This window comes from Sus scrofa, chromosome 2 (genome assembly GCF_054392235.1).
Source record: "Sus scrofa isolate SSC_HxYL_T2T_F1_AM1 chromosome 2, Sscrofa_HxYL_maternal_Yorkshire_Landrace_v2.0, whole genome shotgun sequence".
Lineage (NCBI taxonomy): Eukaryota > Metazoa > Chordata > Mammalia > Artiodactyla > Suidae > Sus > Sus scrofa.
This window is the reverse complement of record NC_139384.1, coordinates 7125951-7149707: the sequence shown is the minus strand read 5'-3', so window position 1 is coordinate 7149707 and position 23757 is coordinate 7125951. Positions and strand designations below refer to the sequence as shown.

At 55.3% G+C, this 23757-nt stretch overlaps 2 protein-coding genes and 1 long non-coding RNA gene across 4 annotated transcripts; 1 reads left to right on the top strand and 2 right to left on the bottom strand.

The window, feature by feature from the left end:
- The first annotated feature begins 270 nt into the window (after positions 1-270).
- On the top strand, positions 271-5864 carry SAC3D1 (SAC3 domain containing 1). Its single transcript, XM_003122567.6, has 3 exons — positions 271-378; positions 543-1123; positions 3135-5864. The coding sequence occupies exons 2-3, from the start codon at positions 550-552 to the stop codon at positions 3635-3637; spliced, it is 1077 nt and encodes a 358-aa protein (XP_003122615.3). The 5' UTR covers positions 271-378; positions 543-549; the 3' UTR covers positions 3638-5864.
- On the bottom strand, positions 3730-14382 carry NAALADL1 (N-acetylated alpha-linked acidic dipeptidase like 1). Of its 2 annotated transcripts, XM_003122546.5 has the most exons (18): positions 14179-14382; positions 13922-14094; positions 13720-13841; positions 13195-13317; positions 10429-10712; positions 10220-10324; positions 9360-9445; positions 9140-9259; positions 6977-7062; positions 6818-6881; positions 6665-6732; positions 6327-6418; positions 6162-6252; positions 5349-5430; positions 5090-5263; positions 4928-5015; positions 4725-4817; positions 3730-4402 (listed from the first exon to the last, which is right to left on the bottom strand). In XM_003122546.5, exons 1-18 carry the CDS (start codon positions 14367-14369, stop codon positions 4216-4218), a joined length of 2229 nt encoding a protein of 742 aa, XP_003122594.2. In that variant the 5' UTR covers positions 14370-14382; the 3' UTR covers positions 3730-4215. The 2 variants fall into 2 exon arrangements, with proteins under 2 accessions (XP_003122594.2, XP_084866886.1); XM_085010760.1 differs by lacking the exon at positions 6665-6732 and having other exon boundaries at positions 6774-6881.
- Positions 14383-22021: 7639 nt separating this feature from the next.
- On the bottom strand, positions 22022-23061 carry LOC110255271 (uncharacterized). The gene is made up of 4 exons (XR_014836862.1): positions 22954-23061; positions 22501-22567; positions 22253-22360; positions 22022-22173 (listed from the first exon to the last, which is right to left on the bottom strand). It is a non-coding gene; the product is annotated as an uncharacterized LOC110255271 (long non-coding RNA).
- Between the last annotated feature and the right edge of the window lie 696 nt (positions 23062-23757).

The following is a 23757-nucleotide window of genomic DNA, read 5'->3' as shown; positions in this document are numbered from 1 at the left end:
TCTAGAAAATAGGGAGAAGGGTGTCCAGGGAAACAGAAGAGAATGGCAGGCTGCTTGAACCAGGTTGTCGGCCCAAAAGGATGATCAAGAGGACCCAGAGCCGGGGTTCCTATTTTGGGCTGGTGGTCCAAAGCCAAGCTGAGGGCGGGAGCCTGAGAAGGCGTGGCCTCACTCCTGCCCCGCCTCTCCTACAAAGCGATTGGTCGCGGAAGGGACTACAAACCGGTGCATCATGGGAGTGGCCCAGACTACAGCGGTGCATCATGGGTGGGCTTTAGCGGGACCTGAGCCTAAGGGACAGTCTTGAGCGCTCTGAACGGCAACGCAGAGCATCTCGGGAGGCCTGTTCGAGGATCAGTTGGAAGGCGACCGGAGTCGGTGAGAGGACGGCGTTGGCCTAACGGGCGGCTGGGACGCTTAGACCGGGCTGGGAGGTTCAGAGTTCCCTTGAACAACTACCGGCGTCGGCGTGCCCTCCCGCAGGATGGGGCGAGTGGCCGCCGCTGTCTCCTGGATGCTGAGCAAGCATTCTTTCCCCTCAGCCCACCCATGCCCGGCTACGAGCTGCCTTTGGGCACGTGCCTGGATATGTGTCCGGCCAACGAGCGCACCCGGCGCGAAAAGGAGTGCCGCCTGCACCGCTTCGAGGTGGCGCCGGGGTGCCCTGGGGACCGGCCTCGAGCCGACCCGCAGCGCGCCGTGAAGGAATACAGCCGGCCGGCCGCCGGGAAGGCGCGGCCCCCGCCGAGCCAGCTGCGTCCGCCGTCCGTCCTGCTGGCCACCGTGCGCTATCTGGCCGGAGAGGTGGCCGAGCGCACCGACGCATCCCGCGCCGAGGTGGCCAGCTTCGTGGCGGACCGGTTGCGGGCGGTGCGGCTGGACCTGGCCCTGCAGGGCGCGGGTGACGCCGAGGCAGCGCTGGTGCTGGAAGCGGCGCTGGCAGTGCTGCTGGCGGTGGTGGCGCGGCTCGAACCCAACGCATCCCACGGGCTGGCTGATCCGATGTTGCTTCAGGCCCAGGTGCAGGAGAGCTTCGGTTCTCTGCGGCGCTGCTACGCGCTGGGTGCCGGGCCACATCCTCGCCAGGCCACCTTCCAGGGTCTCTTTCTGCTATATAACCTGGGTGAGTTGGGTCCCCACGACCGAGCAGAGCTCAGGGACAAGCGTCCCTCTGTGGGGACAGTGAAAGCCGGGAAAGGAAGGAGAAGCTTAAAAACCTCACCACCAGCTCCCTCTCCTCTCCGTTCCTGTCTCCTAAATGTGTGTCTCAGGCAGTGTGCGAGATTCGCTGAGCCCTTACCTGGACCTTCTGGCCATTCCCATCTCTGGGTCTCAGTTTTTTCTTAACAGAAGTGGAGGGGATGGGGTCGGAATGGGAAAGTTGACCTAGACAGTGATTTTTTAATTTTTTTTTTTGTCTTTTAGGGCCTTACCCTCAGCATATGGAAGTTTCCAGGCTAGGGATCAAATCAGAGCTGCAGCTGCTGGCCTGTGCCACAGCATCACCAGATCTGAGTGGCGTCTGCAACTTACACCACAGTTCACTGCAAGGCAGGATCCTTTAACCCACTGAGTGAGGCCAGGGATCAAACCTGCATCTTCATGGATACCACTGAGCTACAACAGGAATTCCTAGATAGTGATTTTTAAGTTGTTTTTGTTTTTTTGTTTGTTTTATTTTGTTTTGTTTTGTTTTTTGGTCTTGCCTGTGGCATGTGGAAGTTCCCCGGCCAGACATTGAATCCGAGCCACAGCAGCAACCCAAGCTGCTGAAGTGATGGCAATGCCACTTAACCCAATGCGCCACAAAGGAACTCCTTAAGCTTTTTTAAAAAACTTCAGTTCAGGAGTTCCTATCCTGGCACAGTGGCTAACGAATCTGACTAGGAACCACAAGATTGCAGGTTCGATCCCTGGCCTTGCTCAGTGGGTTAAGGATCCGGCATTGCCGTGAGGTGTAGGTTGCAGACTCGGCTCGGATCCCGCGTTGCTGTGGCTCTGGCGTAGGCCAGTGGCTACGGTTCCGATTAGACCCCTAGCCTGGGAATCTCCATATGCCAAGGAAGTGGCCCTAGAAAAGGCAAAAAGACAAAAACAAACAAAAAAAACTTCAGTTCAGTCAGTGTTGCAGAGCAGTTGAGAACACATATGCCAACAAATATATCTGAGACAGAAGTTTCAAGACTAGATTTTTTTTTCCCTATGGATGGATGGTACATTTTAATAAATTCTGTTCTATTTAATTGTAAATCAGTGCTGTTGACTTCACAACCTCTTAATGGTCAGAAGCCTCAGGTTAGTGACCCAAGGTTCTAGTGTCATGATTCTCCTGGAAGGGCAGCAGGGGCAGAATTTGAAAAAGAAATTGTCTTACCAGGCAGACAGGGGAAGGAGTGGCGGGGCTGACTTCTAAATCTATGGGACACTAGGGGCAGTGGAGAAAGAGCTGGATTCAAAATCAGAAAACTTGGATTTGGTTGGGTCAGGTTCTGCTGCATATATACTCTGGGACAGTCTTGGGCAAGTCACTAAGTTTCCTGGGCCTGTTTCCCTCATCTGTAAACGCTTTCTCACTATTCGGAGGATCTCCTCAGACTATGTGAAGGGGTTTGGGGAGTTCCCTTTATGGCTCAGTGATTAACAAACCCAACTAGGATCCATGAGGATGTGGGCTCGATCCCTGGCCTCGCTTAGTGGGTTAAGGATCCAGCATTGCCTTAAGCTGTGGTGTACGTTGCAGATGAGGCTCAGATCCCATGTTGCTGGGGCTGTGGTGTAGGCCAGCAGCTGTAGCTCTGATTTGACCCCCAGCCTGGGAACTTCCTTATGCCACAGGTGCGGCCCTGCAAAGATAAAGAGCAGGGGGGTGTCGGGAATCTCGCCAGAGATTCCGCTATGGCCTAGGAAGGGGCTGAGGGAGAAAGGGGGAGGAAGGTTAGGCTTGGCCCCTGGGGAGGGCCGTGGCGGGAACGGAGGGAGAAGGGAGTGAGCTCTTGGCGGCCAGAGGAGGTGGGCGTGGCTGAGGGCCGCAGCACGTGGGAGAGGAGGTGGGGGAGACCTTAGGGGATGGGCCGCAAGGTGGGCCTGCTCCAGCAAGGCCTGAGCATCCTCATTCAGGCTCCCCACCCTCACAGGCTCCGTGGAGGCCCTTCACGAGGTTCTGCAGCTGCCGGCCGCCCTGCGTTCCTGCCCGGCGCTGCGCACCGCCCTGGCAGTGGACTCCGCCTTCCGCGAAGGCAACGCTGCACGCCTGTTTCGCCTGCTCCGCTCCCTGCCCTACCTGCAGAGCTGCGCTGTCCAGTGTCATGTGGGCCGTGCGCGCCGGGGAGCCCTGGCCCGCCTCGCTCGTGCTCTGAGCACCCCCAAGGGTCAGACGGTGCCCCTGGGCTTCATGGTCCACCTCCTGGCCCTAGATGGGCCCGAGGAGGCCCGGGACCTGTGCCAGGCTCACGGACTGCCCTTAGATGGACAGGAGAGAGTTGTGTTCCTGAGGGGTCGCTACAGGGAGGAGGGGCCGCCACCTGCCGGGACCTGCCAGATGTTGGTGGAGAGCAAACTTGGGGGGCGCACCCTGGAAGAGGTGGTCATGGCAGAGGAGGAAGATGAGGCTGTGAACAGACCTGAGTCCCCAGCGTGAGGAGGGGCTGTGCAGTCTCCCTGAGCCCCAGGACGGGGCTGAAGCACTCAGGTTTCTTGTTCACAGTTCTCGTGCAATAAACAGACCTTGTCTTGCTGGGACAACAGTTAGATTCCGTTTATTTGGGGGAGAGAAGGGAGGAGTGGAGACATGTTAGGGGGTTGGGGGGAGGGGAACCCAACCTGGGCAATGCCCTGTCCACCCTGCCCCTCAGTTTGCCTCTGATGCCTGAGGGGTAGCTCTGTGGTCTATGAGTTGACATCCCAGCGTGGCATTACGCATCCCATCCTCACCCATCCACCACCAAGGGCAGCTGGTGGGTTTGCCACTGCCACCCTCGCTGTCTCCTGTTCACCCTCTGCCAACCAAGAGCCAGAATGAGGGAAATTTGCATCTGGGGCTTGTCATTGCCCTCAAGTGTCCACAGCAGTGGGGCCCCGAGCTGTTGCCTCAGAAGTGTGAGAGGGCCCTGAGGCCCTGTCCTCTCCTGATAGCAAGGAAGACAGCAACAGACTCAGAACTGGAGTGAGCGAGGGTTAGAATAAAGGGGGGTGGGCGCTGAAGAATGAGGGTTACGGTCAGAGTTCAGCCACAGGCCTCAGGGTGGCTGCCGCACCCTCCAAGGCCGCCACCAGGATGCTGAGCTGCCTCTGCACCTCGGCCCAGGCTGCAGATCCAGAAGTGGTGTTCATGGCTCTAGAGCAGGCATTGGACAGGCCTGGGAACGTGGCTACAGAGCCGGTTCGGGGTGCCCAGAGCACGTGGCTGATGAGAGAAATGAGGGAGGATCAGGGTCATTCAGAGGCCAGGAAAGAGGAGGGCTTCAGCCTGGAGCACAGCTAGGCACAGAAGCACCCCTCCACTGCCTCTGAAAGCTGGGCCCTGACAGCAGTGCTGGCGGGAAGAGATGTAGGTTCTATTCCCAGGGTGACATTGACCCATCTGCCTCCCCTCCTGTGAGCCTGACTCTCCAGCGGTCTCCAGGGGCTGGATTGTGTGCTAAAGGCCAGCACAACTGACATTGCCCTCCTTCGGGTGGGTGCCCATTGCCCAGCCTCACCTCCCAAGAGCTTTGGGACAGGCTCACCTGTAGTAGCGTTCGTCCGGGAAGGCTCTCGAGTTCAGGAAGGTCCGTTCCAAGAGCATCAGCTGGTCATTGAGCATGCGCACCTGCAGGGGGCTGGAGGTGACAGGACCTTCTGGTCACCTTCTAGCCAGCAGCCCAACTGCCAGCCTGCATTCTGCCCTGGACGCCACCCTCCCAGACACCTGCTTGCAGCCCTTGCTCACTCGGGGGTGCCTTTCTGCAGTGCTGATATGTGCTGGCCCAACGCTGTGGCTGCCTCGTCAAACTTCTCCACTGCAGTCACCAGAGGTCCTGTGGGGAACAGCCAGCATCTTAGCCCTGAGGGTGCAGGGCTCCCCATGCCTCATTGTTGGGGGGCCCCGTACCCAGGCTGATGCTCTGCTGCTCCAACAGGGTCCCGAGGTTCTGCTGGGCAGCCTGCAGGAAGCTGTGGAGGGTCTCGCTGTAGTCACTGACGTTAAGAGGTAGGAAGAGGCTGTCACTGAGCCGGAGAAGCACACTGCCCGCTGTCCGGGCCACAGCCTGGTGGCTGCTGAAACCTTGCAGGGAGGGTGACAAGGCCAGGGCTCAGTCTTCAGCCCATCTTCCTCCAGCCTCAGGATGGCCCTTGCCCCCCCTCCTCACCAGGGTCCACAAACTTGTCCACGTAATCAAAGGTGTCAAAGGCAGTGTGGTAGGTGGGGTAGATCCGGGCTGACGTCTTGCTCTGAGGGAATAAGGCCAGAGTTGGCAGGCTTAGGATGGGAAGTGGAAGGAGCTGTACGATGCAGAGACATTATCTCAATTCAGTTGTCACCACATCTGTGAGGAAGGTTCTAGGATCCCCACTTTACAGACGAGGGAACATGCTCAGAGAGGTGAAGTAACTTTCCTGACATCACACAGATAACAAGTGGCAGAGCTGGATCAGATGCCAGTTTCCTGCTTCACATGAAGGAGAAGAACCTAGGGCTTTGCAGTCAGACAAGAGGATTGAAATCCCAGCTTCACCACCCAGGAGCAAGAGAGGAGAGAGGGCTTTTTGGAGTCTCAAAGAGGGAAACACAATCTGGGCACTTTGTATCTCAGTTCACCCTCAGACCATCCCTGTTTTATATGGTTATTTCATCTATTCTGAGATAAATATTTTTCTCATTTTAAGATCTCTGGAGTCAGAATGCTTCTTACAGTCAATGTCATCCTGGAACTAACTGACAGTGATTTTTTTCCCCTCCTGAATAGTGCGTATCAGCACAGGGCATCTTCCACTCAGCAGTATCTTAAATTTGATAAAATAACACAGAAGCGGGAAGACATGTCCGGGAGAGGTTAAGAAACTTGGCGGAGGCAGCACAGCTACTGAGTGATGGCGCCAGATTCAGTTTGCACTGGAGCTGCCCAGAGGAGAGGAGGGGGCAGGAAGGCACCAAGCTGGGGGCGGAGGGTGTGCCCGCTTACCCGGTCGTAGGTGTAGGCAAGGTCCATGGAGGAGATGCCCAGGAAGTGAATGAAGGGTGCATAGTCGCTGCCAGCGCCCAGAGTGCCCAAGCTGCGGGAAGGAAGATGGTCACGGTGCTGGGCCAGCTCACCAGTCCAGGGTCCCCATTCCGGTTCTGGGCTCACCTGGGGACCAGGCCGTACACCGGGCTGCTACGGTTGAAATATTGGATCCAGTTGTCGTAGATGCTGAGACTGCTGCGCCCTGGTGCCGGGATCTGAGTAGAGAAGAATCTAGTCTTCGGGCTGGCCCCTCCTCAGATCCAACTACCAGACCGGTGCTCCGCTCTGACCACCGAGTCTCCGGCCCACGCACAGTCCTACGGATCCTGCAAGGCCCTGCCCACAGCCTCCGTCCCACCCGCCGTCCCTCTAAGAAGTACCCGCTCCAGCCCCGCCTACCCCCGTAGTCCCGCCCCGACGGCCCTCCCCGCGGCCTGGCTCCCAGCCCCTCCCCCTTCCACCTGTTTTGCTGCGGAGAAGATGACACTTTGGACCGGGGGCGTCCCCTGCGCCCTCAGGGTGGCGTTGGCTGTGAAAGGATCAGAGAAAAAGACTCTATTTGGGCCCCACCCTTTCGTTTCCCTGCTCGCAGTCGGCCCGGCCGTCCCTCATACCAAACACCGAGATGTCCACGTTGATGTAGGCCACGGTGCGCTCCTGCAGCTTGCTGAAGAATTCCTGCAGGTGGGCGGGACGACGTCAGCCCCGCTCTGCCCCGCCCTGGGGACCGCCCCCCCGCACCCCCGGAGCGCCTGCCTGCGAGGCTCACTCACCTCGGTGAATTCTGTGGAGCCGATGAGCCCAAACTCCTCTGCCCCCCAGCTCGCAAACACGATTGACCTGCGGGGACGCCAGGTGCCTGGGGAGGGGGATAGAGGGCTGGAGGGCAAGATCCCGCGGATCCTGGGGTGGCTTAGGGGGAGGTTAGGGATGTGGAGGGGAGAGAGGGCTGGAAGGGGCGGGGCGGCGGGCGACTGGTTCTGGCACCTCCCCAGCCCAGCCTTCCCTGAGGCTCCATCCTCCTCTCACCCCGCGCCTCTCCTCTGCTGCGACAACCCCGACATTGCCTCCAACGCCCGTCTTCACCGGTCTTCATCGGTCAGGTGGTCCCCTCTGCCAGAATGCCCTGCCACCCTCTCCTCTCCATCTGTGTCGACTAAAGGTACCCCAGACCTCTCCTCTACGCGTCCCGCGCAAAACTCCCCCCAGTCGTCTTCACTTGGTGAAGATACCTATTCACATTCTCCTTCGAGCATGATGCCTTTTGGACCAATCCTTACAACAACGTCTTGAGGGACAGAGTATCATTGTCTCCACTGAGGAAACTGAGCCACGGAGAAGTTTAATGACTTGCCCAGGGTAACACAGCTGGTAGGCAAGAGAGCCAGCGTTCAAATCCAAGGCTTAGCTCCAGAGTCCTGGGGCTTAAGCAATGCCGCACGTTGCTTCTCATAGCCTCCTGCAGCCTGGTTTCCATCTCCAGCCTCTATGCCTTCACTGTTCCTGCCATAATCCTCAGCCACCTCCCGGAAGCCTCCAAGGTCCTTGCTCGGCCCCTCACCTCCTTCGGACTCCCCCTCACCCTCCATGGCACCACGTGCTCCTGGCTGTGCTCCCATTTCTGCCTGCAACTCAGTCCCCTTTGATCAATCCTCATCTTTTCGTTTTAACGAAAAACTTTTTTTTGGTCTTTTTAAGGGCTGCACCTTGCGGCATATGGAAGTTTCCCAGGCTAGGGGTCGAATCAGAGCTGCAGCTGCCAGTCTATACCACAGCCACAGCAATGCCAGATCCAAGCTGCATCTTGCAGCAACGTCGGATCCTTAACCCACTGAGCAAGGCCAGGGATCAAACCCACATCCTCATGGATGCTGGTCAGGTTTGTTGCCACTGAGCCACAATAAGAACTCCTAAATGAAAACTTTTGAAGTATAAAATGACTACATGTTCGCAATAACAAAGCGAAAATGCGTAACCCGAATCTAATAGCACAAACTCAAATTGAGAGACAGTCAAGAAAATATCAGGATCGTGAAAGAAAGAACAGCTGAGGAACTAATACAGATGATCCATGCAATGACCATGCACACACGTGATCCTGAACCGGCTCTTGACCAGAAAACTCTTTTGCTCTAAAAGTCATCAGAAAAGCTGGAAAAATTGTTAATATCCTGATTCTGATCATTGTACTGTGGTTATGAAAGAGAATGTCCTTTTTTTTGTTTTTGGCCATGCCATGGCATGTGGAAGTTCCCTGAGGCCAAGGATGGAACCTGTGCCACAGCAGCAACTAGAGCTACTGCAGTGACAATGCTGGATCCTTAACCCACTGCACCACAAGGAAACTCCAACAATGTCCTTATTTTTAGGAAATACACAGCTCTGCCACCTGATCCAGCTGCTCCTTCCCACATGCTTTGCCTTCCATCTGAATTCCACCCCCCCACCCGGAACCGCTGTCTTCACAGCAAGCCCTGTACGTTTTTCTTTATTGCGTGTTTCACTGTTGTCATTACAGCAGGAACTCTGGTGTTCACTGGGGGATGTCCAGTGCTTTGAACTGGCTTGGCACACAGTAGGCATAGGGGACATACTTGTTAACAATTGCCATCCCCTCCCCAGCTGAACTGAGACTTCCTTAGGGCCATCTGGGCACTGCCTTGCTTGGGGCCCCATCTGGCCTCGCTTCATTGGAGGGCACAGGAGGCCCTCAGAAGGTATTGCACGAGTTCCCTGTACAACACTGGGCTGTTCAAGCAAGGCTAGGGCTGATGCCCATGCATGTCTGCCCCCAGGGCCCTCAAGCTTGGCACAAGTGGCCCTGGAGAATGAGAGAGAGGAAGTGAGACAGGATGCCCACAAGCGCAGGGCACAGTGGGCTGGAGGTGACCTCCAGGGGATAAAGTTCCTTATCCAGGGGAGGGAGACTGCCTCACCCTTCTTCAGCAGAGTCCCCAAGACGCGCGAGATCTCCAGGAGGACAGACGTGCCACTGCTGGGGTCCACGGCCCCGTGTACCCAGCTGTCCCTGTGGTTCCCATAGATCACGTAGCGGTCTGGCGGGAGGGGCAGAGTCAGAAACCCGAGAGAGCGGGGCGGGGGCGCTCGGGGGTGGGCGGCGTGCTGGGGGCTCCGGAGCGGGGAGGAGGCGCTCACCCGGCTCCACGGCCCCGCGGATGATCCCCAGGACGTTGGACGAGTTCCGCAGCACCAGGCGGTTGTGGACACTCACGTTCACCTGGCTGGGGGAGCGAAGGGGGACGACAAGCGTCTTGGTATCTCCCGCTCCCCCCACCGACGCTGGTGTAGGAGAAACCGAAGCCCAGAGCAGGAAAGGGGCCTGGCAAGGCCGCTTGCCCGGAAGTCCCCGGAGACGCAGGGCGGCTAGAGCCCAGCTCTTCTGACTCCAGTTTTCTTCCGTGCTCGCTCACTCACTAAGTGGATACCTAGTGACGCCGGTACCAGGCTCTGGGCAATGACTGAGACAGACGTGGGACCCCCACCCCCCACCCCCATTCCCCCCATGGCTGTCTCCCTCGCGAGAGGGACCTCCCTTCTCCCGAGGGAGACAGACTCCAAGGAAGTGAGCAACCGCAGGCGGCGAAGGGGCTCGGAGGCCATTGACAAGCTGCCCGTTTGAGACGGTACCTGGTGGCAGGTAGGGAAGTTGGTGCAGGCAGGAGTGGCAGAGCGTGGGGAAGGGTGTTCCCGTCAGAGGGAACAGCAACGGCAGAGGCAGTCCTGATTTGGGAACAAGCTTGGTGTGTTGAAGAGAGAGGGAGGCTGGAGAAGTGGGGTCTGAGATGAGGGTGGGGTGACCCCGCAGAGCCTTGTGGGGCACACAGCTGTTGCGCAGGTTTCCCCAAAGACAAGGCAGATACTTTGGGATCAGGGACAGGGTGGGGGGAGAAGAAAGGGAAAGTCCAGGCCTTGAAGTGAGCAGAGAGGAAGCCCAGAGTGGAGGAAGTATAACAAGGGAGGAGGGGAGAGGTGGGGAGGGAGGGGGCCCATCTCACCTGTCTGCTGAGAAGTTGCCGTCAGGACGGAAGCCAGGTCCCAAATTGTACTCGCAGCCCAGGGCTCCCTGCCAGTCCTCTGGGGCTGAGTTTCCCTGGAGGTTACTAGGGAAGAGGGGGAGGCCCTTAGAGCAGATAAGGGTGTGTGGGGGGGGTGGAGTTTGGGGGCCACTGGAGGGTGGGCAGGAGACCCCAGGACACAAGCTCACCAGAGGAGGACTTTTGCATCCTCGAAGCCAATGGGCTGAGTGGGAATTGGGGGAAATCCAGAAGCATCGGCAGAGTCCAGGCGGAAGGAGGAGGGGTTGGCTGGAAGGTAAGGAGTCAGGGGGTCCCCAAAATACTCAAAGTAGGAGCCTCGCTCCACCCCCGAGGGAGGCAGACCCCAGGAGTGTGGGTAGGTCTCGTTGGGCAAGCTCTTCCCATCGTTGATGTCGCCGGGGTCCGTGTACACCAGCACCCCAGCCACCCCGTACTTGGCGGCATTCACAGCCTGCAGGAGGCAGAGGAGGCTGCGTTTAGGGGAGGGCGGGAAGGGAGCACATCCTGTTCCTCTTCCCCATCCATGCCCCCACCCCCCGCCCTTACTGTGGCAGCCAGGACAGATCTGCCTGCCCACCCAGCAAGATAATGCCCACACAAGTCATTTGTAACAGTGCTGCTTGAGAGCGCGAAGGGCTGCTGGGCACAGGCAAGCCAGTGCACCGTCAGTGGGGCCAGGAAATAAGCCAAGCACCTACGGCAGAGTCCTGTGCAACTGCATTTTAAAAAGGAGGATGTGGCCTTATACCCATGTGTTTTTGTTTTGTTTTGTTTTGTTTTTTGCTTTTTAGGGCCACACCTGTGGCATATGGTGGTTTCCAGGCTAGGCGTCCAATCGGACCTTTAGCTGCCGGCCACAGCCACAGCCACAGCAACAAAAGATCCGAGTCACATCTGCGACCTACACCACTGCAATGCCAGATCCTTAACCCACTGAGTGGGGCCAGGGATCAAACCTGCAACCTCATGGTTCCTAGTCAGATTCGTTTCTGCTGGGCCATGATGGGAACTCCCCTATACTCATGTTCTTATAAGCGCAGTTCACAGTAGCCAAAAGGTGGAAACAGTCCAGCTGTCCATCACTGGTGAAGGATAAGTAAAATGTAGTATACAACGTACAGGGGAATATTACTCAGCCTTAAAAAGGAATGAAATTCTGAAGTTCCCATTGTGGCACAGCAGAAATGAATCTGACTAGGAACCATGAGGTGGAGGGTTCGATCCCTGGCTTGCTCAGTGGGTTAAAGATCCGGAGTTGCCGTGAGCTCTGGGGTAGGTCACAGATGCGGCTCAGATCTGGTGTTGCTGTGGCTGTGGCATAGGCCGGTGGCTACAGCTCTGATTTGACCCCTAGTTTGGGAAGCGCCATATGCTGCAGAAAGATCCCCCCCCCAATAAAAGGAATGAAGTTCTGAAACATCTGAACCTCAAAAACATTATGCTAAGTGAATAAGTCAGACACTAAAGGACAAACATCACAAGATTTAATTCCTCATATGGGAGGGACCCAGAATAGGCAAATTCGTAGAGATAGGAAGTCAAATAGAGGAGGAGAGTGAATGAGTTAATGTTTAATGGGTCCAGTGCTTCATTTGTTTTTTTGTCTTTTTTTGTGATTTTTTTGGGCCGCTCCCGTGGCCTATGGAGGTTCCCAGGCCAGGGGTCCAATGGGAGCTGTAGCCACTGGCCTACACCAGAGCCACAGCAATGCAGGATCTGAGCCACGTCTGTGACCTACACCACAGCTCACAGCAATGCCGGATCCTTAACCCACTGAGCAAGGCCAGGGATCAAACCCGCAACCTCATGGTTCCTAGTTGGATTCGTTAACCACTGAGCCACAACGGGAACTCCCAGCGTTTCATTTGGAAGCATACAAGCATTCTGGAAATGGATAGTTGTGATGGTTGCACAATACTGTGAGCAGTCTTCATGCCGCAGCATTGTACATTAAAAACTAGTTAACACGGTAAGCTTTATGTTAAATATGTTTTAGAACAATAACAACAAAATAGGGGAGTTTTGGCTCATCGCTGTGGCATGGATTCGAGAAACTTCCTAGCCAAGAAACTTCCACATGGCTTGGAAGCAGCAGGAAAGAAAGGGGGGGGGGAAGCTACCTCTTTGGAGGATGGCATTATGGGAAAACTTTTCCATTCTATACCTTTTTGTTTTTCAAACTAGAATTGCCATAATCTGTATAATTCTACCATGCTTGTTCCCCTTTCTTCTCATTTCTTTCCTTGTTTGCCCCCACCTCTTATCACAAGCATGTTTTTAAATTGTGATAAAATAGAGGTAACATAAAATTTACTCTTAACCATCTTACAGCAGGCAATTCAGTGGCATCAAATACATTCTCATTATTGTGCTACCATCACCTCCACTGATCTCCAGAACTCTTTGTTTTGCAAAACTGAACCTCTGTACCCCCTAAACACTAACTCCCTAGTCCCCTCTCTCACGCTTACCTTTTTATATTTAAAGTAAATAAACATTTAAAATCATAGACATGTAATCCTCAGTCAAAACTGTATATTGAAAAGGAGCAAGTTGGGGGTGGGGGAGGGCCAACGGGGATATTCGGAAGAACTACTTCACAGGAGGACCTGCACTTCCAGAATATCGAACCTGAAACTTTTGCCCGATTCCTTTATTTCCTAAGGCTCAGAGAGGTTAGGAGAGGCACCCAAAGTCACACAGCACCTACATGCTCTTTGGGCCAATCAATGGGCTAGAGCCTGGCTAGGCAGAATCCCAAGGCAGGCCAAGGTGGGCCGGAGGAGTCGCCTTCCTGCCCCAACCCAGGCCTTGGTGCACCACTCAGCCTGGCTCCGTCCCCTGCCCCCCACTTCCCCTTATCCATGGCCGGCCCCTCCCCCCACACAGCCCCTGTCCCCAAGCGGCCCCTTGCACTGAGAGCTGCTGCTTACCTTGGCCCCCCGCCCTACACCCCCGTAGCGGGTGAGGGCGATGGTGTCTTGCAGGTTGATGCCCTCATTGTATAGGTACAGGAAGTCTTCTTCCGAGCCCTGGTTGGCGTAGACAAGGAGGCCCTATTCCCAAGAGATGACCTTTAGATCCAGGCCCAGGAAAGGCAGGTGGGGAAAGAAAAGTAAGGCTGAATGGCAGGATAAAGGATTTAGACTGCTCCCCTACCTCATTCAGAGCTTATAAGCTCCCCAAGACAAAGTCACACCTGGTTTCCTCCACTCTCTGTGTCCAGGGACTCTGTATCAGGCCTGGCCTTGAGCAGGACCCATTAGTGTTTGTTGAATGACTAAGTGATGGGCAAAAGGAGTCGCCAAGGAATGTGGACCCAAACAAATCCTGCGGGAGTGGAGCTGAGACCCAGGTGAAGCACCTTTCCTCAACTGCCCCTGAGTCAGAACAAGAGAAGCTGGGGGAGGCAGGGGGAGCTGAGCCATGGCAGTGGAGAGGGGGCGTCCCAGGCCCACCTGAGGGGTTCCAGGGGGAGCATAGGCAGCATAGGGTGGCAGCACATCAGGCGCCTCCTGGTCCTTAGTCAGGTTCTCTTCGCTTCGTCGGCAGGTGAAGAGGATGTCCCCAGAGGGACCCACTATGGAGAGAGGGCAGTGTCAGGACGGGGCCGGGAGGCTCCCAGCCCATGGGCATTCCCAGGCCAGAGCAGGACCTCACCAACATCCACGTGGTTAGGCTGCTCTTGACTGGGGAAGGACAGGAGCACTTCGTACTCAGAGGTGCCGGCTGAGTCCAGGCCCGAGTCCGGGTCCTGCCAGCGCTGCAGCAATAGCTGCACGAGCGCCTCATCCCGGGGGCTGGAGGCCACATGCGGCTCCTTGGAGAGTTCTCTGCAGGGGGGAGAGGGAGGGGCAGGCGCCGGGTCAGAGAGGGGCCTCAGGCACGCAGGAGGGGCAGGCAGGTAGGCCTCTCACCTAAGGTTCTCGCGGATTCTGTTGGCATCTAGCTGTCCCATGACGGTCTCAAGGATCTCCGGGTCCAGGTCCAGTTCCTGGGAAGCTGGCTGGTTGGCCCCCTTGGGGATGGCAAAGTGGCCCAGGATGATTCCCAGCCCTAGGAGGGCGGCGGCCCCCACCACCCCTCCAAGCACCTTCACCCACGGCATCCTGTGGTGTCTTGGCAAGCCGAGGAGGCGCCTTATAGATGGAGCATTGGATCCAGTTAACCATTACCTCGTGGGTGGCCCTGCCCTTTGGCCACTAGCTGGCAGGGAAAGTAAAGGCGCTTCCCGCAGGACTCACCCAGATGAGAGTGCCAAGGGGCATCACGCACGGACACTGAGGCTCAGAGAGGGGCAGTCTCACCCATGGTCTCCCAATAACACAGAGGCCTGGAGTTCCCGCTGTGGCTCAGCGGTAACAAACCTGACTAGTATCCATGAGGATGCGGGTTCCATCCCTGGCCCTGCACAGTGGGTTAAGGATCAGGCGTTGCCATGAGCTGTGGCTCAGGTCGTAGCCATGGCTTGGATCTGGCGTCGCTGTGACTGTGGTGTAGGCCGGCTGCTGTAGCTCTGATTCAACCCCTAGCCTGGAAACTTCCAGATGCTGCAGGTGCGGCCCTTAAAAAAAAAAAAAAGAGGCCAAGGGAGGGAAGACTAGAACTCAGAGCCCCTCCCTGTCTTGCTGCCTGTCATCCCTGCTTCTGTGTCCTCAGTGTCACTCCATCCCCAGCACACCCAGCCCTGGCTACTTGAGCAGGTTTTAAGTTCAAATCTCATTCTCTGTTAGACATAAGCTGTGTGACCTCGAGCAATTCACTTAGCTTCTCTGAGCCTGTTTCCTTTACTGTCAAATGCGATAACAGAACATGTTTCCCAAAACTGTGGTGCCGTTTTCATAAAATATGACCACATCCATAAAAATGTCCATCCAGGTGTTGGGTGCAGAGTGGGAACTCCGTACATTTCAGCTGCTCCTGCCTCATCTGACCCCCTACAATGCTAAGCCTAGAGCTAAGGCAAGAAGAGGGAGCCAGAAGCATTCTCTGTATCTGTCCTGCAGGGGCCCCAGCCTGTGGGAGGAAGTGGGACTCTTAGAAAGGGAGACTGTTCTAGAGGACAGGAGGAGAGAACCAGGGAAGGCCACACTTTTTCTTTGTTCCTTTCTTTTTTTTCTTTTTTCTTGCTTTTGCTTTTTAGGGCTGCACCCATGGCATATGGAAATTCCCAGGCTAGGGGTTGAATCAGAGCTGCAGCTTCCAGCCTACATCAAAGCCACGGCAATGCCAGATCCGAGCCTCCTCTGTGACCTACACCACAGCTCATGGCAACACTGGATCCTTTAACCCACAGAGAGTCCAGGGATGGAACCCACACCCTCATGGATCCTAGTCAGATTCGTTTCTGCTGCCCCACAACGGGAAGTCCCCACGCTTTCTTGACAAAGTGACCTCTTCCTCCATCCCCTGCGCCTAATAGGAGTCCATCCATTTGTTCATCCTCCTACGTACCCATTTATCCACCCGTCCTCCTTTCCACCCACTCCCCCTCTCATCCATCATCCATCCATCCATCCACCCTTCCATCCATCCTTCCATCCATCCATCCACCCATTATTCACTCCTTCACTTATACTTGCAAGCATCTTTCATCTATTCAGCTCTATGCCAGATCCAGGCCAGGCCCTGGGGAAGCCAAGGTGCCCAGGAACTCAAGTCCAGCAGGGGATCCGGACGGGCTTTTGGGTTCAGTCCTGTAGTGAGCATCCCTACGGAGGGAGGATCGGTGTGCTCCCTGTGGAAAGAATGACAAACTCTGCCTAGAAGGGAGCATTTAAAAATAATAAATAATAAATAAATAAATAAATAAGGAGCTCACGTTGTGGCTCAGCGGGTTACGAAACCCAACTAGTATCCCTGAGGATTCAGGTTCGCTCCCTGGCCTTGCTCAGTGGGTTAAGTATCTGGCGTTGCTGTGGCTGTGGTGTAGGCCAGTGGCTACAGCTCCAATTAGACCCCTTGCCTGGGAACCTCCGTATGCCGTGGATGCAGCCCTAAAAAGCAAAAAATAAAAATAAGTAGAAGGGAGTATTTGAGGGGCTCCTCTAAGGATGAGAAGGCAAGGGCCAGGCCACACCTGCTAATGGCCCAGCGTGCTCACGGGCTGAGAAGGAGCGAGAGGCACCACATACTCAGTATAAATGGTGGGGCTCTTTCAGACTTCACAGAGCCAGGCCCGCTGAGACCCACCATGGCCTATCCTGTCTTGGGTCTGCCCAGCCAGGCTGCACCCCACTGATTGGCCCAAAGAGGTTCAAAGAACTGGGGGAGCTGGGTATGGTAGACTGTGTGTGTGTGTCTGTGTGTGTGTGTGTGTCTGTGTGTGTGGTTTCACAGCACCTTCTCAGAGCAGCCCCTCTCCTACTGCTCACAGCCCCGCTCACCTGTACCCGTGCCTGTCTCCCCTGGTGCTGCTGGCAAGGCGTTAGCGTGGCAGGGGTGGGGTATGGTGTAATCAGAGGCTCCAGGGAGGCGCACCAGAAACCACGGTTCCCAGAGAGCTGATTATCAGCAGCCAGCATCAGATCTTATCAGAAGCCCATCAGTGTGGCAAGCACACGCATTCCTCGCGAGGGCATAGGAGGACAGTTGCCGCCAGGCTGCCAGCCATACACCAAGGTCAGCTGATAAGTCGAGGAACAGATATGGTGATGCCACCATGAGGCAGCAGATACGTGGCCCTGCCCCATCCCCTCCTGGAAGGATTTAGCCCTTTGAACATATGAAGCCACAGGCATGATATCTGGGCGAGAATGTGTGATATCTGAGTGGGCGACACCTGAGAACTCCAGCTCGGGCTGTAGGAGTCGGCTGCTGTCTACACTGCTGTAGGCACCAGATAGTAACGTGTTGAATCTTCTGTCCCCATCTTGGCAGGGAGGATGGCACGACTCCTCTCTGAACATCCTGGATGGTGGGTGTTGATGGAAACCACCTCAGGTATTTAACATGTTTGACTTCCTTTTTATCGTCCCATTGCCCTCCCTCGGTCACTCTCCTGTCCTTCCAGGACTGCCAGTCCACTGGTGCCAGCTCCTTTCCACCCTCCGTCACCTCCACGTGTGCTCACCTTTCTCCTTGCCCAGCCCGAGTCCCTCCCAAACCCTCTCCCTCACCTTGAGCCTCTCTGCTTTGGTCACGTGCACCCCAGACCTGTTTACATCTCACCCTCCGCCTATTCTGCACCCACACCCTTGACCCTGAATGTGCCTGCGGAGTCAGACGACCTTGCAGATCTCACTTTAAGCTTGTGATCCTAGCATCTGAGCAGCCCTCTGCCCCGCCACTCCTGGCTGGCGTTTTCCTACCCCCTCCTCTCTTCCCAACACCTCCTCTACCCTCACCCTCAGCTGATGACGTTGCTTCCTATTTCGCTGAGAAAGTCAGAGGGAACAGCACCGGGATGGGTGGGCCCCTGTCTAAGGCAGCCTCGCTGCTCCAGGATGGGCTCCAGGAAGTCCCCGTGCGCCGCTGTTTCTTTAGTGCGTCACTTCCATCCACCTAAAGCACCTGTTTGTGGTGTCTAACACCATCTTTTAAATAAAAGTCTCTTGGAGGAGTTCCTGTCGTGGCGCAGTGGTTAACGAATCTGACTAGGAACCATGAGATTGTGGGTTCGGTCCCTGCCCTTGCTCAGTGGGTTGAAAATCTGGCATTGCCGTGAGCTGTGGTGTAGGTCACAGACGTGGTTTGGATCCCGTGTTGCTGTGGCTGTGGTGAAGGCTGGTGGCTACAGCTCCGATTAGACCCCCTAGCCTGGGAACTTCCATATGCCATGGGTGCAGCCCTAGAAAAGACCCCCCCCCAAAAAAAAGTCTCTTGGAGGAGTTCCGGTAGTGGCTCAGCGGTAACGAACCCAACTAGTACCCATGATGACACGAGTTCGATTCCTGGCCTTGCTCAGTGGGTTAAGGATCTGGCATTGCTTTGAGCTGTGGTGAAGGTCACAGGCCCTGCTTGCATCCCGAGTTGATGTGTCTGCGGTGTAGCCGGTAGCTACAGCTCTGATTTGACCCCTAGCCTGGGAATTTACATATGCCGTGGGTGCAGCCCTAAAAAGCAAAATAATAATAATAATAATAAAAGAACAGGTAATGTCCAGCTTGGTGGGACCTCCCCTTGAAAAGGCCTTCCTGATTGGGCTGCAGAACTGCAGGGATATGGGGTCAACAGGAATGCTGGTAGGGACTGAGCCCCGAGCTGTGGCCAGGCTGCATCTGGGACATCTGTCAGCTCTTCTGTGGTTTACAGATAACTGGGGAGGGGGCCTTTGTAACTACCTCCATTCTCTGCAGCCAAGCATTTTTGGGGGGCCACACTCACAGCTTGTGGAAGTTCCTGGGCTAGGGGTCGAACCTATGTCACAACAGGGACCCCAGCCGCTGCAGTGACAATGCTGCATCCTTACACCCCTGCACCGCGGGAGAACTCTGCAGCTGAGCATTATCGCTGCAGCCACATGTGCTCGATTTCCCAAGCTGAGACGTTGGAGGTTTTCAGAGGAAGACTTTTTGTTGTTGTGAGCCACACGGCAAGTCCAGAAGCCTTTCTTTTTTTTTTTTTTTAATGAGTGATGGAATAGTTATACAGCAATAAAAAGAACACACTACTTTTACATACTCTTACCTGTAACAACAGGGATGAACCTCGAAGACATAAAGATGAGCAAACAAGGAAGTTCCCGTCGTGGCGCAGTGGAAACGAATCTGACTAGTATCCAAGTGGATGCAAGTTCAATCCCTGGCTTCGCTCAGTGGGTTGGGGATCCAGTGTTGCCGTGAGCTGTGGTGTAGGTCGCAGATGCAGCTCGGACCCGGCATTAAATAAATAAATAAATAAATAAGCAAATGAAGTCAGACACAAAGGATACCACACTGTAGAATTCCATTTATATGAAGGGTATTAATTACAGACTGTTGGCAGAGGTCATCAAGAGGACGTGACAGCTGGTGGACCTGCGAGCTAGACCCGGGCAGCTGGGGGCTCCTCACCCCCTCCCCTGTCCTCAGAGTGTCTCACACTAGGAGCTGATTTAAGGACGCAGCCTTGAGAGAGGAAAGTGGTGTTGAGACCATGGACTGAACCCAGTTAAACCTTCTATATACATTTTCAAGATTCTCAAGGGCGGATGCAGAGATCAACCAGTCTTGTGGCATCCAAGACAAGTCTCGTGTGTAAGTTTCTTTGCCTACTGAAACGGCCACCTACCAAATGGGACCGTGCTGATGACTCTCTTGTCTTTTGGGGGAGTTTTGTTTTGTTTTGATTTATTGCTCTTTTTTTATGGCCGTACCTGAGGTATATGGAAGTTCCCAGACCAAGGACTGAATCCAAGCTGCAGCTGCGACCTACACCATGGCCACAGCCACACTGAATTGTCTAACCCACTGTGCCGAGCTGGGGATGAACCCATACTTCCTCAGCAACCCAAGCCCCTGCATTCAGATCCTTAACCCACTGTGCCGCAGTGGGAACTCTGACTGCATCTTGTTGATAGAAGTCCTTAAGTGGTTCAACTGCTTTGATTTAACCCTTTAGCTGTTGGTCCACCTATCCCCTTCAATCAGATGAGTCCCTTCACAGAAAGGGAAGACATCTGTTTGTACGGCCGGGTCATTGGTCAGCTAGGCTGCTGGTCAAGAGCTGATCAGGAAGTGGGTGGGGGGATGCGCCGGGGACCCCTGCGCATCCAGGGAAGGAGAGTGGAGTCTTGGGAGGGGAGGGCTGCTCTGGCAGAGCTCAGCTCAGCCTGAAGCTGTGACCAAATCAAACCTTCACTAAGCAAGTCTGTCATCAGTTTGGGGCCTGGGCAGGATCCTGCAGGGCTGGTGTAAGTCATAGCGGGTCTGACAAGGGGCCACAAACCTGAATTCCCACCCTCTTGGCTAGTGTCCCTCTGTCACGGGCATAAGACAGAAAGCTGGTCACGGTTCTTTCCATGTTACACTAGAGGATTCCACCCAGTAAATCATACTACCCTTAGGGTTACGGGGCTTTGAAAGCATTGCTCTATAGGATATTGACTATCTGATTTAGCAATCTTTTTTTTTTTTTTTTTTTTTTGCTCTATAGAGGGTTCCCAGGCTGAGGGGGGGCGAATCAGAGCTACAACTGCCGGCCTGCGCCACAGCCACAGCAACACAGGAACTGAGCCGCATCTGCAACCTACACCACAGCTGATCCTTAACCTGCTGAGCAAGGCCAGGGATTGAACCCGCAACTTCATGGCTCCAGGTTCCTAGTCAGATTCTTTTCCGCTGCACCACGACAGGAACTCCTGATAATAGCAATCTTATTTGGAGACGTCTTCTATTTCCCTCCCTTAAATATATATGTATGTGTTATTTTCTTTTTCTTTTTTTCCTTTTGTGACCTCACGTGCTGCAACATATGCAAGTTCCTGGGCTAAGGGTCAAATCAGAGCTGCAGCTGCCAGCCTACATTACAGCCACGGCAAAGCTGGATCCAAGCTGCAGCTGTGACCTACACCACAGATTGTGGCAATGCTGGATCCTTAACCCACTGAGTGAGGCCAGGGATCAAACCTGCATCCTCAGAGACACTATGTTGGGTTCTTAACCCACTGAGCCACAATGGGAACTCTTGTGTGTTATTTTTCTTGTATCCACCTTTCTTTCTTTCTCCCTTTCTTTTCTTTCTTTCTCTTTCTTTCCTTCCTTCCTTCCTTTCTTTCTTTCTTTTTTGTCTTTTCTAGGGCTGCACCCACAGCATGTGGAGGTTCCCAGGCTAGGAGTATAATCGGAGCTGTAGCTGCTGGCTTACACTACAGCCAGAGCAACGCAGGATCTGAGCCACATCTGCGACCTACACCACAGCTCATGGCAACGCCGGATCCTTAACCCACTGAGTGAGGCCAGGGATCGAACCTGCAACCTCATGGTTCCTAGTTGGATTCGCCAAGCACTGAGCCACGACAGGAACTCCTCCACCTTTAAACTGGCTTTGTCATTGCTGGCTGTCAGCTCCCTCAATAGGAAGTTAAAAAAAACAAAATCTAAAGCAGGCTCCTTGTCTAGTTGTATGGGAATAATTTCTAAGTTTGTTTTAATATTCTATCTATACATTCTCTGCGTGTCTCTGTGTCTCTTTCTCGTTTTATCAGGAGTCAGGGGATGCCTAGAAAGGCTCCCCAGAGCTGGTCAGAGTCTGAGGGCAGCAAGGCTGATGGGCACAAGCCCTGAAGGCCTGATGGTGACCAGGGCACAGTGGCCACAGCTGGATATGCAGGCCTATGGATGGGTGGGGCGTTGGATCTGTGGCCCAGAACAGGGATCACCCCATTGGTGGAGGGGTGCAGGTCTCCAGGGAGGCCCTGGGAGACCCTGGCTGGAGGTGGGAGTAGGAATTCAAATTCTAGAAGCATCTCCAGGCCTGAAATTGTTTGGGTGTTGGGCCCTTGGGGAGGGGGGGTCTCACTACCCCCTCCCCCGTGGCTGACAAAGAGGAAGAGACTTGTCTTCCCGCCCCTCCCTAGTCTTCTGCCCTTTGGAGTTAGACCTGGTGCTTCCGTCCTCTCCAGCTCCCAGCCGTGGGTGCGGCCCCCTCCCAGTCCCACCCCAGCCCTTATCACCGGGACGCTGATTTTGAGACTGATACCAACCAGCCTGGACCCTCCTCGGGGCAGCCGGGGCCAGCCAACGGATGTGGGAGGGGGATGCGACAGGATGGCCTAGGGACCATGCTTGGTGCCTGCGCCTCCCGGTTCCCAGGGCCCACAGACAGGCGGGGAGCCGCGACCCAGCTGCGGAGAAGTTTACTGCGGGAGGGGGAGAGGAGCGGCCTGAACGGCTTCCCGGGGGGTGTCCCGGCTAGGGCAGACATCGGTCTCCGTGATCTTGGGGAGTGTCAGGCTGCAGGGTGACGAGTTCGGCCTTCTGGGAGCCGGGTGGCTGCCGGCAAGGGGAGCAGAGTGAGCCACGCGGGGCAAACACATCTCTCCCCACCCAGGACTGGGGGAGGACCCGGTACCTGGCACAGCGCCCCCTCCTGGCCGCCCTGGGCTCCCTCCTCCACGGCGCTCTCTCGCTCCAGGATGCACTTCGCTTTCTCCTTTAGGCTCATATACAAGGAGTTGGGCTGCAACAAGGGGTTGCCAGGGCCAGAGGTGGGCAGCCGACCCCAGGCAGGACTGCCTGCGACCTGCCAGCACAGGAGCTGGGCTGGGAGCCGGGGGAGGAGGCAAAACACAGGCAGGGGGCCTGGGCTGAGGGTCTCACCAGGTCTTGCAGCTTCTCCCCCAGAGCCAGGTTGTCTGCTTGGATAGAGCTCAGCGACTCCCGGAGCCTGGAGTTGAAATAGAGAGACAGCCCCGGCCCCCAACCCTCAGACTCTGGTCCTAGGCAGTGCTCCCACCCCCTCTCCCCCCAGCGCACAGCTCTTGCATGAGCTGCAGGACCTGGCACAGCCAGGAGCCCCCGGGTTTCACCCCAGTCTGTCCTGGAGAAGCCACAGGGAGGGAGGAGCTGTTCTCCCCACGTGCCTCGCAGCAGGGGACCCAGACAGAGACCAGTTGGGCTTTTCCTTTTAGCGAGAGAAGAGCAGGCTGCTTTATCACATAATCTAGGCTGGAAATCCTCTAAGACAGCAAAGGGCTACCCACCCACCCCTCTGGGCTGGAAGTAGCCCTGCTGGAGCCCCTGGACCAGCGGTGTATGAATCAAAGCTCTGACCCCTCGAGTCCATGGGAGCTGCACAGGTCCATGGGAGCTGCACGGAGCCCTGGGGGGTGACATCACACTCCTCTTTCCCCAAGACCTCTGTCTCCAGGTGGAGATCTGACCCTGACATGGCCACTGACAGGTGAGGGGCCACCAGATTGTGCTGATCTAAGCGCCAGAGCCTGATATCCAGAGAACAGGACACTCTCTTCCCATTAGAAAAGAGAAAGACAAACACCGCGTGACACCACTTATATGTGGAATCTAAAATATGGCACAAATGAACCTAGTCACAAAGCAGAAACAGACTCACAGATACAGAGAACAGATTTGTGGTTGCCAAGGGGGAAGGGGAGGGAGTGGGATGGACCGGGGGTTCGGGGTTAGTAGATGCGAACTATTACATTTAAGAGTGGATGAGCAATGAGGTCCTACAGGGAACTATATCAGGTCTCTTGGGATAGATGAGATGAGACATGACGAAAGATAGCATAAGAGATGTATATACGTAGGACTGGATCACTTTGCTGTACAGCAGAAATTGACCCAACATTGTAAATCAGCTACGCTTTGATTTTGAAAAATATAAAACAGGGAGTTCCCGTCGTGGTGCAGTGGTTAACGAATCTGACTAGGAACCATAAGGTTGTGGGTTCAATCCCTGGCCTTGTTCAAGTGGGTTAAGGATCCAGCGTTGCCGTGAGCTGTGGTGTAGGTTGCAGACACGGCTTTGGATCCCATGTTGCTGTGGCTGTGGCGTAGGCCAGCAGCTACAGCTCCGATTCGACCCCTAGCCTGGGAATCCCCATATGCCGT

Excerpts from the sequence above, each read along its gene's own strand:
- SAC3D1 (XM_003122567.6), top strand. The coding sequence starts at position 550 with ATGCCCGGCTACGAGCTGCCTTTGGGCACGTGCCTGGATATGTGTCCG. Across the intron at positions 1,124-3,134 it reads CTTTCTGCTATATAACCTGG|GCTCCGTGGAGGCCCTTCAC; the intron begins GTGAGTTGGGTC and ends CCACCCTCACAG.
- NAALADL1 (XM_003122546.5), bottom strand. The coding sequence starts at position 14,369 with ATGCCGTGGGTGAAGGTGCTTGGAGGGGTGGTGGGGGCCGCCGCCCTC. Across the intron at positions 7,063-9,139 it reads GGGGACTCTGCTGAAGAAGG|GCACCTGGCGTCCCCGCAGG; the intron begins GTGAGGCAGTCT and ends CCCCCTCCCCAG. Across the intron at positions 4,403-4,724 it reads CCGGACGAACGCTACTACAG|CCACGTGCTCTGGGCACCCC; the intron begins GTGAGCCTGTCC and ends TTCTCTCATCAG.